The sequence below is a fragment of the Taudactylus pleione genome, unplaced genomic scaffold, assembly GCF_031769625.1.
Source record: "Taudactylus pleione unplaced genomic scaffold, aTauple2 ptg000238l, whole genome shotgun sequence".
In the NCBI taxonomy this organism is placed as follows: Eukaryota; Metazoa; Chordata; class Amphibia; order Anura; family Myobatrachidae; genus Taudactylus; species Taudactylus pleione.
Window position 1 is genome coordinate 183,959 of NW_028284640.1, and position 14,895 is coordinate 198,853.

Consider the following 14,895-nt stretch of genomic DNA (forward strand, 5'->3'; position numbering starts at 1 on the left):
GCCATTTTTTAAATCGTTATCGTTCAGATCTGAAGAAAAATCTGATCGTGTGTATGCACCATTAGGCATAAGAACATATTATTTATTTTAAGGGTTTGACATACAACTAAGCCTTTGTGATTGCAAGGCTGGGCAATTCTAGACCTATTGATAGGTGTTATATATGATTCTACTGTGATACTGTCTACCAGTTGCAGGGATTATAGACTATTTGTACTTCAGGGTCCATAGGGGTCCACAGGGTGACCTTGGGGTATAGCTGGATCCTGGATCCTCGGGCACCACGGAGTTAAAGCTTTTAGCTGCTCCCAGGATGCGCGTGGGTCCATCCTCCTCTATACCCCGCCCCCGAGCCACAGGCACCTCAGTTTAAGATGGTGCCCAGCCGGAGTCGGGTCACCCTGCTTTTTATTTTTTAACTTCGTTAAATCTATTTTTTTATGCTACCGTTTTTTTTCTCCAGAGCGACAGCGATGGGCTGTCTGTACAGACACCCACACTGCCGCTCCTTCTCCCTGCTGGCGCTGTGACGCCAGTACTGAACTGGGGATCGTGGCGGGGGAAGCCTGAGTCTGTACTAGCCGGACTCTGGTTTCCCCCAGGACTGCTGCCGGAGACACCGGGGAGATCAAGGTAAACCGCGCACCGCTGATTAGCGGCGGTGCGTGGGTTCCTTTTAAATGCAATCCCATGCCCCCGGTCTAGGGGACAGACTGGGGGCGCTAGCGGTGGCAGCGGGCTCCCCCTCCATTGGAGACATACCCCGCCAGACCACTAGACCACCAGGGTGAATAACGCGGCAAGCGGGATGCCGGCAACCTGGGGGTTAATATGCTAGCCAGGGGAGGAAGCCTTCCCTGTCTAGCGGCTCCTCCCCTGAGCTCAGCGCGTCTTTCAGCTAGAAGTCTGGCATCGCTGAGCTGCAGATACTCGGCCACTCCTCCTCTGAGGTCTCCAGCAGCCATTTTCTCCAGTGGCAGCGCAGATACTCTCAGGGAGCACGCGGACCGATCCCCCTGTGTACCTCTCCCCCGACAAGGACAGCGTACACAGCGCTATAGCCCTCCCAGACACTGAATCTGGGCAGGTTGATTGTAGTGGAAAAGTGCAGTGAGTATATCTTCCTGCATGGTATGTGACTTTTGCTAGTGCTGCCTGTCTGTGCTAATTTCTACTTACTGTCAGCCTATACCTATCCCTTTCCTTCTCCTACAAGCCCTACAGGTGTGCGGGGGAAGGGTGTTTCTACTGACCTCACTTATATAGATCACGTATTTGTGAGGTCCGTCACATACAGTTGTGTGCTACACAGGGCCATATTGTGGGCTGTTGTCCAGCACACTGGTGAGTGCGCACGTTTTCTTCCTAAGTCATAACGGTTTTATTTAACTATATAGTCTGTCATGTCTGAGGAGGAGATTGAGCACTCCGTGGCTCCGGTATTGTTCTCCTGCAGGCGCTGTTCTGCAGGAGTGGATAAGGAGGATTTGTCACAGGACGGCCTGTGCGGACGGTGCCAGGCGATCCCTGGTACGTATAAACCTCCTATGTCGCAGGAGCCACCATGGGCGGTGTTTTCCCACGTGCTGGTGTCCATCGCGGACAGTCTGTCGGTCCCGACTGCCGTCCCTACTAGGGCGTTGCCCCAGCCTACCATCCCCCATTCCCTGGGTGTCCCACAATTATTGCAGACTCCCCCGGGGTCTCAGCCTGTTGGTACCTATGCGAGGTTGCCAATGTATATACAGTCCACCCTTGTGGCGCAGCAGGCTGTGGTGCCGTTTCAGGCTCCTGTGGCAGCTCCTCCACCCTGGGTGGATGCGCTTTCCCACTCTGTCCAAGATCTGGCGGCAGCATCTTCGTCTTTTCAGTCGATGTTGCTCAGTGACGTGCCCTCCAGGGCGTCTAAACGCACAGTTATGGCGCAGGCTGCGCATTTTTCGGACTCTGAGGGGTCCTCGGATGATGGTGAGGTGCAGGATGACTCGGCCTCAGATGCCTCAGTCCAGAGGGTAGACACTAAGTCTTCCATCAATGTGCGGACTCTGGTTAGGGCGGTGCGGGCCATTCTTCTGATTGAGGATGAGGCACCCGCTCCCAAGTCGAGGTATCCTAGTTTTAAAAAAGCTAAGGTTACTTCTGCAGCGTTCCCCTTGTCTGATCAGTTGACGGATCACATGGCGGTGGCCTGGCAGACGCCCAGTAAGCGATTCCTGCCACAGAAGCGGTTGGCGTCCAATTATCCGATTCCGGAGGCGCATTGTAAGAAATGGGAAACTCCGCCTGCGGTCGATTCCCATGTAACACGCCTCATCAGGAGTGCTACTTTGCCATTGCCGTCTATATCCTCGCTGAAGGATCCTACGGACAGGAAGGTGGAGACTTGTCTAAAGTCTATTTATTCTCTCTCAGGGGCTGTAGCCCGGCCGTCCATGGCCATCTCCTGGGTGGCCAAGGCCATTGAGGGTTGGGCCAACGCCTTGGAGGACGCGTTTACGGATGAAGCTCCGGATGTCCAGAGGGCGTTGTTAGGACAGATGAGAGATGCCGCTTCCTACATTGGAGAAGCATCTTTGGATGCTAGCCTGCTGACCTCTAGGGTTTCGGCGGCGGCAGTGTCTGCTTGCAGATCCTTGTGGTTGAGGTCTTGGAGAGCAGACGCTGATTCAAAGAAAGGCTTGGAATCCTTACCTTTTAATGGAGAGTACTATTTTGTCTAGGTCCGGACCAAATAGTCAGATACCCTGGCAAAATCCAAGTCAGCCTTCCTCCCTTCAGCTATGACACCTGCTAAGGTTCGGATTTCGGCCTTTCGCTCCTTTCGGGTTCAGGGCAAGGCAAAGGGTCAGTCTTTCCCGAGGCAGTCCGCAACCAACACCGCCTCAAAGCCAAAGAAGCAAACCTGGAGTGCTAGGCGCCCTTCTTCCAGGCAAGAAGATAAGCCTTCTGCATGATGGGACGGGCCTCTCTCTGGGGGACCCCAGAGTGGGAGGCCGACTTCTTCAATTCACCCAGTGCTGCCACAATACCACCACGGATGCCTGGGTGCGAGAAGTGGTCTCCCAGGGGTACGCCCTGTCTTTTTGGCTGTGGCCGCCTCGCCAGTTTTTTTGCACGAGTCCTTCTCAGGAAAAAAAACAAGGCCTTGCAGGTCCGGGAAGCCATAGATGCCTTGCTGACGGCGGGTGTCATTATACCCGTACCACAATCTCAGCGTGGGATGGGGTATTACTCTACGCTGTTTCTGGTGCAGAAACCCAATGGCTCTCATCGCCCCATCCTCAATTTGAAGTCCCTGAACAGGTTTCTCAGGGTTCCCAAATTCAGAATGGAAACTTTGCGTTCCATCATTCTGGCGATTGAACCAGGGGATTATATGGTCTCCCAGAATATCCAGGACGCCTACCTCCATGTGCCTATAGCAACATCGCACCAACGGTTTCTGCGGTTTGCTATTCTCCCCAACCATTACCAATTCAGGGCTCTACCCTTTGGCCTCTCCACGGCACCAAGGGTATTTACCAAGGTGATGGCGGTCATGGCGGCTCACCTTCGGAGCCAGGGGATACGGTTGCTACCGTATCTAGACGACCTCCTCTTGCTGGCAAGCTCCCTGGAGGTACTGATCCAGCATCTCCACCTGACGGTCGCTTGTCTACAGGCGCACGGGTGGTTGATCAACTGGAAAAAGTCCTCCCTCATCCCATCACAGCGGATGGTTCATTTGGGGGCCCTGCTGGACTCTCGTCAGCAACGGATTTTTCTGACTCCAGAGAAGGTCTGCTCCTTACAGCTGCGGATTCACAGTTGTCTCAGCGATGAGCGTTTTGGGGTCCATGGTGTCGGCATTCGACATGGTGGAGTTTGCCCAGTTCCATTCCAGGCCCCTGCAGAGGCTGATTCTTTCGGAATGGAACAGATTGCCACACAGGATCCGCTCTCAGGTGCTGGTGTTGTTCTCGGAGGTGCGTCTGTCCCTGGCCTGGTGGCTACAGACGGCTCATCTCCTCGAGGGGCGCCCCCTTTGGATCCCGGAATGGGTTCTGCTCATGACAGATGCCAGTCTCCGGGGTTCGGGGGCGGTGACAGGCTCCTTGTCACTTCAGGGTCGTTGGTCGGCAGAGGAAGCGATTCTTCCCATCAACATCCTGGAACTGCGGGCAGTGTACAGAGCCCTGCAGTCGTCCGGCACCGCTCTTCTCGGAAGGGCCGTTCAGGTGCAGTCAGACAACGCCACCATGGTGGCGTACATCAATCACCAGGGAGGGACTCTCAGTCGAGCTGCGATGTCAGAGGTGTCCCGCGTCCTGGCTTGGGCAGAGCGCTGTCTTCCAGCTCTCGGCAGTCTTCATCCCGGGAGTCCTCAATTGGGAGGCAGACTTCCTCAGCCATTACGACGTGCATCCCGGGGAATGGTCGCTTCATCCAGAGGTATTCCAACTACTCGTGGACAAGTGGGGGCTGCCAGAGCTGGACCTGATGGCGTCCCGTCACAATCACAAGCTGCCCGTGTACGGGTCAAGGACAAGGGACGCAGGCGCAAGTCTGATAGACGCGCTGTCGGTGAAATGGCTGTTTCACCTGGCTTACTTGTTCCCTCCGATATCTCTGCTGCCTCGGGTCCTGCGCAAGTTCAAGCAGGACCTAGGCACACTGATCCTGGTGGCCCTAGCGTGGCCCAGAAGGCCGTGGTACTCCGATCTGCGGAGCCTGTCCATCGACGCTCCGTACCTCCTACCTCAACGACGGAACCTGTTGTCTCAGGGGCCCTGTCTTCACCCGGATCTGGGTCGACTATCTTTGACGGCGTGGCTCTTGAGACAGCCGTCCTGATGTCTCGGGGCTTTTCTAGCTCCGTTATTACCACCATGCTGAGGGTGCGCAAGCCTGCTTCCGCAAGGATCTACCACAGAGTGTGGCACACTTACTTTCAGTGGTGCGAGGCCAGAAAATATGATCCACAGGTGTTCCGGGTTTCTCGTATTCTGGCTTTCCTTCAGTCGGGTTTGGATTTAGGATTACGTCTTTCCTCACTGAAGGTGCACGTGTCTGCTCTGTCGGTGTGGTTCCAGCGCAGGATTGCTGCTATGCCGGACGTACACACCTTGTTTTAAGAATCCAGCCTCCCTTTGTGCCACCTGTGGCCCCGTGGGATTTGGCGGTGGTTCTTCGGGCCTTACAGGGTCCTCCTTTTGAGCCCTTGGAGTCAGTGGAGCTCAAGTGGCTAACTTTTAAGACTGTTTTCCTCTTGGCAATTGCTTCTGCCAGGAGGGTTTCGGATTTGGGGGCGCTTTCCTGTCGTCCCCCTTTTCTGGTTTTTCATCAGGACAGAGCGGTGCTTCGCACTTGTCCTGATTTCCTGCCTAAGGTGGTTTCCAAGTTCCACATTAATCAGGAAATTGTTTTACCAGCTTTCAGTCGCCTGATGTTTCGGCTGGGGACGTTGTCCGTGCACTCCAGGTTTATGTGGACCGGACTAGTTCTGTGAGGAAGTCGGATTCTTTGTTTATCCTCTTTGGTTTTCACAAGAGGGGTTGGCCTGCCAACAAACAAACGTTAGCCCGTTGGCTTGGTTCTCTTATTATTGAGGCTTATATGCAGGAGGGTTTGCCTGTTCCAGCCTCTGTTAAGGCTCATTCCACTCGGTCTGTGGGCTCTTCTTGGGCTGCTAGCCGTGGCGCCTCTGCTGTTCAGCTGTGTAAAGCGGCCACCTGGTCTTCCATTCAGACCTTTTTGAGGTTCTATGCGTTTGACACCTTTGCCTCTCAGGATGCATCCTTTGGGCGCCGGGTTCTCCTATCAGCACAGGAGCGTCCCCGCCCTTAGTTGGACTGCTTTGGGACATCCCCAAGGTCACCCTGTGGACCCCTATGGACCTTGAAGTAGAAAACAAGAGATATGGTAAGAACTTACCTTTGTTATCTCTGTTTCTACGAAGTCCATAGGGTCCACAGGGCACCCGCCCTGACGCACCTGGCTTCATATGGGCTCTGTGACTGGTCACCGGTTTTCCGTCTCCCATTTCTGTGAGTATGGTTCTTGTGTGTTCCAGTCTTCCTTCTCTCTGTTTCGTCTCCTCCTCCGGCCTTGGCTGCTTACCAACTGAGGTGCCTGTGGCTCGGGGGCGGGGTATAGGGGAGGATGGACCCAAGTGCATCCTGGGAGCAGCTAAAAGCTTTAACTCTGTGGTGCCCGAGGATCCAGGATCCAGCTATACCCCAAGGTCACCCTATGGACTCCGTAGAAACAGAGATAACAAAGGTAAGTTCTTACCATATCTCTTGTCATCTCTCTATTTCTTCCTGGATGTCAATTAATATGTAGAAGACTGAGCTGATCATCTTCCCACCCTCCCGACTAACCGCCCGTCCCACAGTCTCTTTATCAATTGATGGCACAACTATCTCCTCTAACCCCCAAGTGCGCTGTCTTGGAATTATCCTGGACTCCTCCCTCTCCTTCAAACCACACATTCAGCACCTCTCGCAGTCCTGCTGTTTCTGCCTCCCCTCTCATACAAGCCCTACACAATTCAAGGTTCTTAAACTCGCTCACAAAGCCCTCACCCATTCCTCTCCTACTTACATCTCTGATCTTATCTCCCTTCACACTCACGCCCCCACTTTTCGCTCAACAAATGTATGCCGCCTGTCCTGCCAACTGATTACTTCCTTCCACTCTCACCTCCAAGATTTAGCTTGTGCTGCTCCCTACTTCTGGAACTCTCTCCCTCTCTCCATCAGACTCTCTCCACCTCTCTAAAAATCTTCAAATGGTCTCTCAAGACCCACTACTTCATCAAAGCCTTCCAGCTGTCATCCTAACCCGCTACTACATGCTCCTTCCTCTGTCTACCCCATTTGTGTCACACCTGTTTGTCTGCCCCTCCCCCTTAGAATGTAAGCTCTCATGAGCAGGGCCCTCTACCCTCTTTTGCTTCTACTTACTTTAATTTCTGTTGCGTATTTCAGTGTTATGATCGCTAATGCAGCAATGTATATAAACCTTGTCCTGCATTGTATTGTACTGTAAGTCACTGGTTTCTTGTTCACTTATTTGTTTATGTACTATGTAAGGCACTGCGGAACACTTGTGGCACCATATAAATAAGGGATAATAATAAGTATTGTACTAAAGAACTAATCTATGGTATAAAGTAGTGACCACACATTGGCTGCTCTACTGTGCATTTGCTGATATTTGGGAAGGAATCAGTATGATTTACCGCCGGCAACAAATCCCGACAGCGGCAGCCAGACAAAGGAGGAAATCCCAATCGTTCTAAGGTAAGTACTAACTAACCTAATTCTACCCCCTCACCCTCCCTTAGGGGTGCCTTAACCTAACCTCCCCCCCATGTGCCTAAACCTAACCCCCCCCCTTTCCCGCGGCCTAAACCTAAGTCCCCCAGGGGGTGTCTAACCCTAACTACCCCCCCAGGGGTGCCTAACCCTAAACCCCCCCTTCCACTAGCCTAAACCTAACCTCCTGGGGGGTGCCTTACCCGAAGTCTCCCCCCTGGGAACCCTAAACCTATCCCTCCATTCCCCCCCCACCCCCCTGCATCTGTTCGCGCCCGGCTTGCCTTCGATCGGTAAGCCAGGTGTCGGGCCCCCGCCGTAGGTCTAATGACAGGCATCAGGATTTCGACGTCTGTCGTCAGTGCCTTGCCGGGATTAAGCAGTCGGGAAGACGGCAGTCGGGATTATGTCCGTCGGCTCCCCGACTTCTTCCCATGGTGACCGCGCCAATTTACCAGTGATTTCGGACAGGTAGGTATTGTGTCTGGGTGCCCGGTGTGGGTCCCTTTTGATCCAGGGGCCCATGCAGCCGTTACCCATGCTCCAGCCCCTCTAAATGATTCTGTGTGTGTACAAATGGTTAGGCAGGGCACAGGTATGCAAGTCCAGCTTGGGCACACTAGAACGTGAAGCCTTTAATAGGGCTGGTATTGTGTAAAGCTGGTTACAGTGTTTGATTCATAAACGCACAGTCTGTGGAATGTTGTGGTGTTTTGTCAGTTCTCAGGGGAATCATTTACATGAGATCGGAAAGTGTAAACTATATTAAATTATTAGGGGCCATCCTCCCACGAGTGGACTCTTCCCTAACCTCTCTATATTACGTCTTACATTTCCTAAACAGATCACGTCAGACTTTATATGTACTGAGAGAAGTTTTAGTTAGATTTATTGTAAAGCCCCCCTTTACTTTGGCAGTGAGTTAGTAATTTAGCATCCTATAATTTCCCTGTGGGTGTATACTGTCATTAGCGGAATACCTGCTGCTCAGAGCCAGCAATGTTCACACGTCCGAGGAGATATTCACATAACACTCAATGTCTACCTGGTATGACTATTTGGTGGGTGCTTACACTTCACTGTTGGTGCTCTGTTCTGTGATTGCCTTATTTACTAACAGTGAGTTTCTTTTCTTATAGGATAACTGGACTGCCCTCATTTCTGCTGCCAAGGAAGGCCATCTGGACATTGTCAGGGAACTACTGGACAGCAATGCCAACCTGGAGCACCGTGATATGGTACAGTACACGTAGTAATGATATCACTGCACATGATATAGCTTGACTGCCAATGGTGATATTGTTGTATCAGTAAAGTTGGGTTACGCAATCCCTGCCCCCAGTATTTGTCGCCCTAATCCTGTCCCAATGATTTGTTTGCATGGATACAATGTACCAACATACAGGTTCTATGACTGTTAGATCTTGTGTAATGCTTGCCATATATTATAGAGTTACCTGTCCAATCTACCGAATGTCAGCGGTTCGGCCAAATATTTGTACAGTGTGTTGCCGCGATGACAATTATCGCTGGACAAGCTGAAATTATCCAGGATCTCCCACTGCCTGAGATTTCCCCCTTTCTTTCAGGGATGGGGGAATTTAGGCTGATGAAATCTGTTGTTCTGAATATGGATATACCACCAGTTTGAGTTCCAGTTGCCCTTTGTGAAAACAAATGGAAATGAGCCTTAAACAAGTTTAAAATAAATACATGTTGTCTGATCTGGCACTTGCATTAAATGTGTCTAATGCAAAAATAAAATTATACACTGCTTGTAAAAGCTGCATATCTGATTCCCCGTTAATTTTAGTGTCTGGCGGATTTAATTATCCGGTTCTCTTCTTATCCTATATGTAAAATTAACCAATGGATTTTTTTTTTTTTTTGTAAGTGCCTATAACAATGTCCTGTGCTGCTTTGTAGTATGTTTACAATAGGTTCTGCACTCTTATCAGCTGACTATTGTTCCTACAGTCTGCTCTAATGCTGGGGACACACTGACAGATATATTGGCCAATCAATTGATCAGCCAATATATCTGGTGCCCGTCGGCCAGTGTGTACCAGGGATATGTCTGTGAACAACGTCGGGCTGTGCTGCACAGCCGATGGACAGATATATCTGTAGACCAACTTGAGGTGGTCCAGATGGATCCTGGCCAGGTTTTAGGGGGGTTATGGTCCCGGTCGGACCTTCCGTTGGTGTATGCTGGGCAGAACTTTGACCCTGTTCTGGGCCTTCCACTGGATGGATTTGGATGAAAATTTCACAGAGGGGTGACAGGTGGCCTGAGATGCCTAATGGAGTAGTTTGGGTGACAGGTGGCCTGAGATGCCTAATGGAGTAGTTGGGGTGACAGGTGGCCTGAGATGCCTAATGGAGTAGTTGGGGTGACAGGTGGCCTGAGATGCCTAATGGAGTAGTTGGGGTGACAGGTGGCCTGAGATGCCTAATGGAGTAGTTGGGGTGACAGGTGGCCTGAGATGCCTAATGGAGTAGTTGGGGTGACAGGTGGCCTGAGATGCATAATGGAGTAAGTAGGGGTGACAGGTGGTCTGAGATACCTAATGGAGTAATTAGGGGTGACAGGTGGTCTGTGATGCCTAATGGAGTAGTTGGGGTGACAGGTGGCCTGAGATGCCTAATGGAGTAGTTGGGGTGACAGGTGGTCTGAGATGCCTAATGGAGTAGTTGGGTTGACAGGTGGCCTGAGATGCATAATGGAGTAGTTGCGGTGACAGGTGGCCTGAGATGCCTAATGGAGTAGTTGGGGTGACAGGTGGCCTGAGATGCCTAATGGAGTAGTTGGGGTGACAGGTGGCCTGAGATGCCTAATGGAGTATTTAGGGGTGACAGGTGGCTTGAGATGCCTAATGGAGTAGTATGGGGTACCAGTCGGAACTCTGCGGAGTGCGCCGGATAGAACTTTGACCCAGGGAGCCTGTTCTGGGATTTCCACTAAATGGATTTGGACGACAACCCTTAACTTGAAGATTTAAACCCGGGCAACGCTGGGTGCTATAGCTAGTAATTATTATAGAGATAAGCTGCATCGACATCTATGGTTTTGTTTTGCTTTTCAAACTGAATCTGAGCATTGAGTTCTCAACAAGAAATTTTAAATCTATTATATAATGTCAACCCTCCTTCATTCTAATGTGCATATGACGGCTTATGATCAGTTAGGCGTTTGGCAGTATCTTTTGTCATAGGGTTAGGCATTCAATATTTAACTTCCACTGGTGTGATTAACTAATCTTCCTAGAATAAGGACAAGAATAATGTAAGCCCAAGCCCTGGCATGAATTCCTGTGCGCTCGCCATGGCTCCAATCTGCACAAGCCTCACCCTTATCCTTATGCAGTGGCAGTCCCGTTAAGACCACACCTATTACCTGCTCAAACCACACCCTAATCTGTTTATGCAGTAGCATTGACTAAGACCACACCCCTTTCCTGATTGTATATGCTCTTGACCTTAGATACTCTGGACTCCTGGTTAGTATGTATTGTTGTGGGCACATATTCTTTGATATGATGTATAGGATAATAAGGAGCATCTGTTTGTGTTCCTGCCCATAAGTGGTTACAAATGGAGTCCTATGAAGAATATGTATGGAAGTGGGTTGCATGCTCATTGTTGGTGCGGGCAACCAAAGATTTAATCACCTTTGTTCCTTCTCAGGGAGGATGGACCGCACTTATGTGGGCTTCATACAAAGGATCCATTGAGGTTGTGGATCTTCTTCTGTCTAAAGGAGCAAATCCAAACATAACTGGCCTGGTAAGACGTCGCTTCTCTCACTGCGTCACTTTATAGGGAGTTTTGTACGTGGTTAAAAAGGGCATCTTGCTAATACATATTATTCTTTATGTGGTGTTCGGCCCACATGCATATGTAAGGAATAGAAGTGTGACAGACAATGTATATTTAGGTACTACAGTATATAGAAAGTCATGTACATCATTTTATGTTTATAACTTACATCCAATTTGGCTGCTATTCCCTTGATGGATGACTCACTTTCTGCATTACTTTCTGCAGCGCAAGTTTCCCAGTTACCTGTCTAGTATACACAAACCTGACCACTATGGCCTCTGTATAAGTACATACAGACTTGCAGATACACATTTCTGGTCACGCTGCTGGTGTATAAACCCTGTAGTTATATTTCTCCAAGAAGTAATTAAAGTGAGCATAAAAATGTCATCTGTTTTTCCCCTCCTGTCTGGTTGCAGCAATACAGTGTGTACCCGATTATTTGGGCAGCTGGGAGAGGACACTCTGATATAGTGAAACTATTACTACAGTACGGAGCGAAGGTCAATTGCTCTGACAAGGTGGGTACTTACATACGTGTTTTACAACTTTGAATGTGTCTTGATTGCACATTGGCTTCATGTTAGCGAATCAATTATGAAGTCAAAGTGGCTTCTACAGAAATTAAACTTTTTTTTTTTTTTTTTTTATTATTGTCAGTAAAAATCCATAATGACTGATTTTAGTGAAGCTACTGGGATTTGACGCCTCGTAATAGAGCCACTGTTTTAGTGCTGTAAGCAATTTGCTCAGTTATTAAATGTTTATACGGCCCCTGCAGTCAAATGATGCACTAAAAGCTCTCACTTCCACACATGGCAACATAAACCAGTATATTGTATACATAGTAGATATGGATGTTGTAAGTGTTCTGATTTATAACAGTCATTGTTGTATTTTCCTGGATTATTACTAGATTTGTGGATAATTTTACAATTATTTATATTTGATTTATTTTATACTACAGCTCTGTAAATGTTATGGTAGTTTGACTTCCAGAGTGTTGCATGGTGGCTCAATCCTATTTCCAGGTTTGTTTAAAGATTTGTAATAAAGAAAAATACTCTGCCACACACAAAATTGCTACATGCAATAAAATTCATTCCCAGTTATTACAATGAATATTATTTTAATAGAAAAGCAGAGAGGTTTTTTATTTAATATAATGAGTAAGTGGCAGGAGGGATGTACTGTGATGTGGCATCTGTACCTCTGCACAGTGCATCGCTGGAGATCTTTCCACCGCTCACACATCAAGGTGCGGAGACCTCTACCGACGTGTTTTGGGTGAACAATCCAGCTGCTTTGTGGAAGCCGTTACATCACGGATACATTTGTAGATGTTTTACTTTGTGCCAAGGACAGACCCATCCAGGAGCTGTTATGTGACCTATAATGATCCAAATCACGTCTATAAAGGCATTCCCAAATAATGGTTAATATAACGATTAAATAAAATACACGTATGTTGCAATGTGTGCATTTAATTAATACTCTTAATAAACACATACCACCGTTTAGCATTAGGTAACTATTATTTTTTCCCTTTAAATCTAGTATGGAACTACTCCGCTCATTTGGGCTGCGAGAAAGGGGCACTTGGAGTCCGTCAAGTCTCTGCTACAGATGGGAGCTGATGTTGATCAGGAGGGAGCTGTAAGTTTCTATCATGTTACGTGTGGGTTTATTTTTTTCATGTTCTATATCTAGTTAGAATGGCCTATTATTACCTTTTTAGTAGTACTTTGATGAGTTAATTTCATATGTACCACCAGTTAAATTACTGTCTTATCTGCCAGCTTATTGCGTTCTGTGTAATAAGCTAACAGCAGGCAGAAATGATCTGGTGGGATGGGATATGTTTAATATCCTGACAGTGGGGATTCCGGCGGTCACATTGCTGATGCCGGAATCCTGAACACTTAACGTAATGCCGACCCAAGAATCCCGAAGGCATGTAGCTGGGTTGGGGGGAGGGTTAGGGGTTAAGCACTAGGGGGAGGGTTAGGTTTAGGCACCGGGGAGGTAGGGTTAGGAATACTTACCTTGAGCCGTCGGGATGCTAACCTAGTCGGGATGCCGGCGTCTGGATTCTGACCGCCTGGATCCGAACGCCGGCATCCCGTACCCAACCCGGTGGGGTTTTTGTGGGTGTAATGACTGCTTACATCCAGTGAGCGGCACTAGTGTAATGTGGAACATCTACATACAAGCTTCAAACTGGTTCCCTATTTCTGTTACAGAATTCAATGACTGCTCTGATTGTAGCAGTCAGAGGCGGCTACACGGACACCGTAAAGGAGATTTTGAAGAAGAACCCCAATGTGAATTTGACAGATAAAGATGGTAACACCGCTTTAGCTATTGCTGCTAAGGAAGGTCACACTGAGATCGTGCAGGATCTGCTGGATGCCGGAACGTATGTCAATATTCCTGACCGAGTGAGTTCTACATTTATTATTTTATTTAACTTGATAAAAAATATACACAAAGAATACAGAAAGCTGGGAGTCCATGTATCTCATAGGCAAGGAGGGTTTGTCATTTAGGAACTATGATAAAAGTGAGTGGATGCTGTTCATTTATAAAGAGCCTGTAGGACTAGAGATACTTTACACATCTCCTACAATACCACATTTCTAAGACGGAAACTCTCCTGAAGCTTTGCATTACCAGCAGTGGCCGTTTCTATAAGGCCTTCTTATCACAGACATGATGGATCTTCCATGTCCCAGCGAGGAAGTGTTTTGTGTCCAGGGTCCTTTGCAGCAGATTTCCTCTTAGTCAGGTAAGCATCCATATGTGTCACTGGGAGCAGAAGAACTGGGCAAGGATATGGTGCAGTGTGGTCCAAAGCTCAAGCAGTACTATTTTCCCGGAGGCCAGATACAATGATTAGGAGGATGTATAGTGTTCCTTCATTTCTCGGGATACAATACAAACAAGGCTCCATGGTGCATACACAGTGACTGCAGGTTTTAAACGGAACTCGCTTCCTGTGGTGGAGAGTTGTGCCAGCCATCTCTATGGCGCAAAAGCGTTGGGTGACCGAGGACACATCTGTAGATAAAACTTAAGGTTCCATAAACTTCTCCCATCTCCCTAATTACTGCTATAAACTTTTAGTATTTTATTATGTTGGCAATTAATTAATTATGAGAATAACAAAATAAAAAAACACAAAAAACAAAACCTGAAGTAAGTTATTATGTACATACAATGTATTGTAATAGACAAAAAGCAGTCTTTAGGCACACTTTGGAGCTGTTCATCCAAATGACTACTCCTCTTGTTGGACTTCTTGGTCTCTACTGCTGTTTTATTCAATCATTTAGTTTTCATCTATCGTCTTTCTCTAATATTCTAACCCGCCTTTACTGACCTTTCTTAGGGTTTTTTCCTTTTTTTAATGACTTATTCAGATTGAGTAACCTGTAATTTGTTTTCTGTTTACAGTGTTTTATAACATCTGTAGTAAAAACAAACGGTGTGTATTCTAGGTGTTCTCACCCATCCATTTTATTGTACAGAAATCCGTTTTGGAAAAAAAATAACCATCCTTCCTTGGGTAGTAGTACTTCACTATATATTTTCTCATTTCAGTATGAGGCCCTCTGTTGGGTCTTGTGACTTATTTGTATAAAATTACATATTATATGAAATTACACGCTATTATTAAGGGAGTGGGAATTAAATATGGTTCTCACCAGGTAGAGAATAAGATGAGTCAACAGTGTTTCAGGGGAAACTGTTCACTAATTACTAGTAAATA

The 14,895-nt window shown here is 48.1% G+C and overlaps 1 protein-coding gene across 4 annotated transcripts in view; it reads left to right on the top strand.

Annotated features, from left to right (window-relative positions):
- Positions 1-14,895, top strand: part of KIDINS220 (kinase D interacting substrate 220) — a 157,951-nt gene that overhangs the window by 27,249 nt on the left and 115,807 nt on the right. For all 4 annotated transcript variants that reach the window (XM_088479499.1, XM_088479502.1, XM_088479501.1 and 1 more), the window contains exons 4-8: positions 8,441-8,539; positions 10,989-11,087; positions 11,543-11,644; positions 12,681-12,779; positions 13,367-13,564. In XM_088479499.1, the coding sequence (XP_088335625.1) occupies positions 8,441-8,539; positions 10,989-11,087; positions 11,543-11,644; positions 12,681-12,779; positions 13,367-13,564 (597 nt within the window). The remainder of the gene's footprint in view (positions 1-8,440; positions 8,540-10,988; positions 11,088-11,542; positions 11,645-12,680; positions 12,780-13,366; positions 13,565-14,895) is intronic.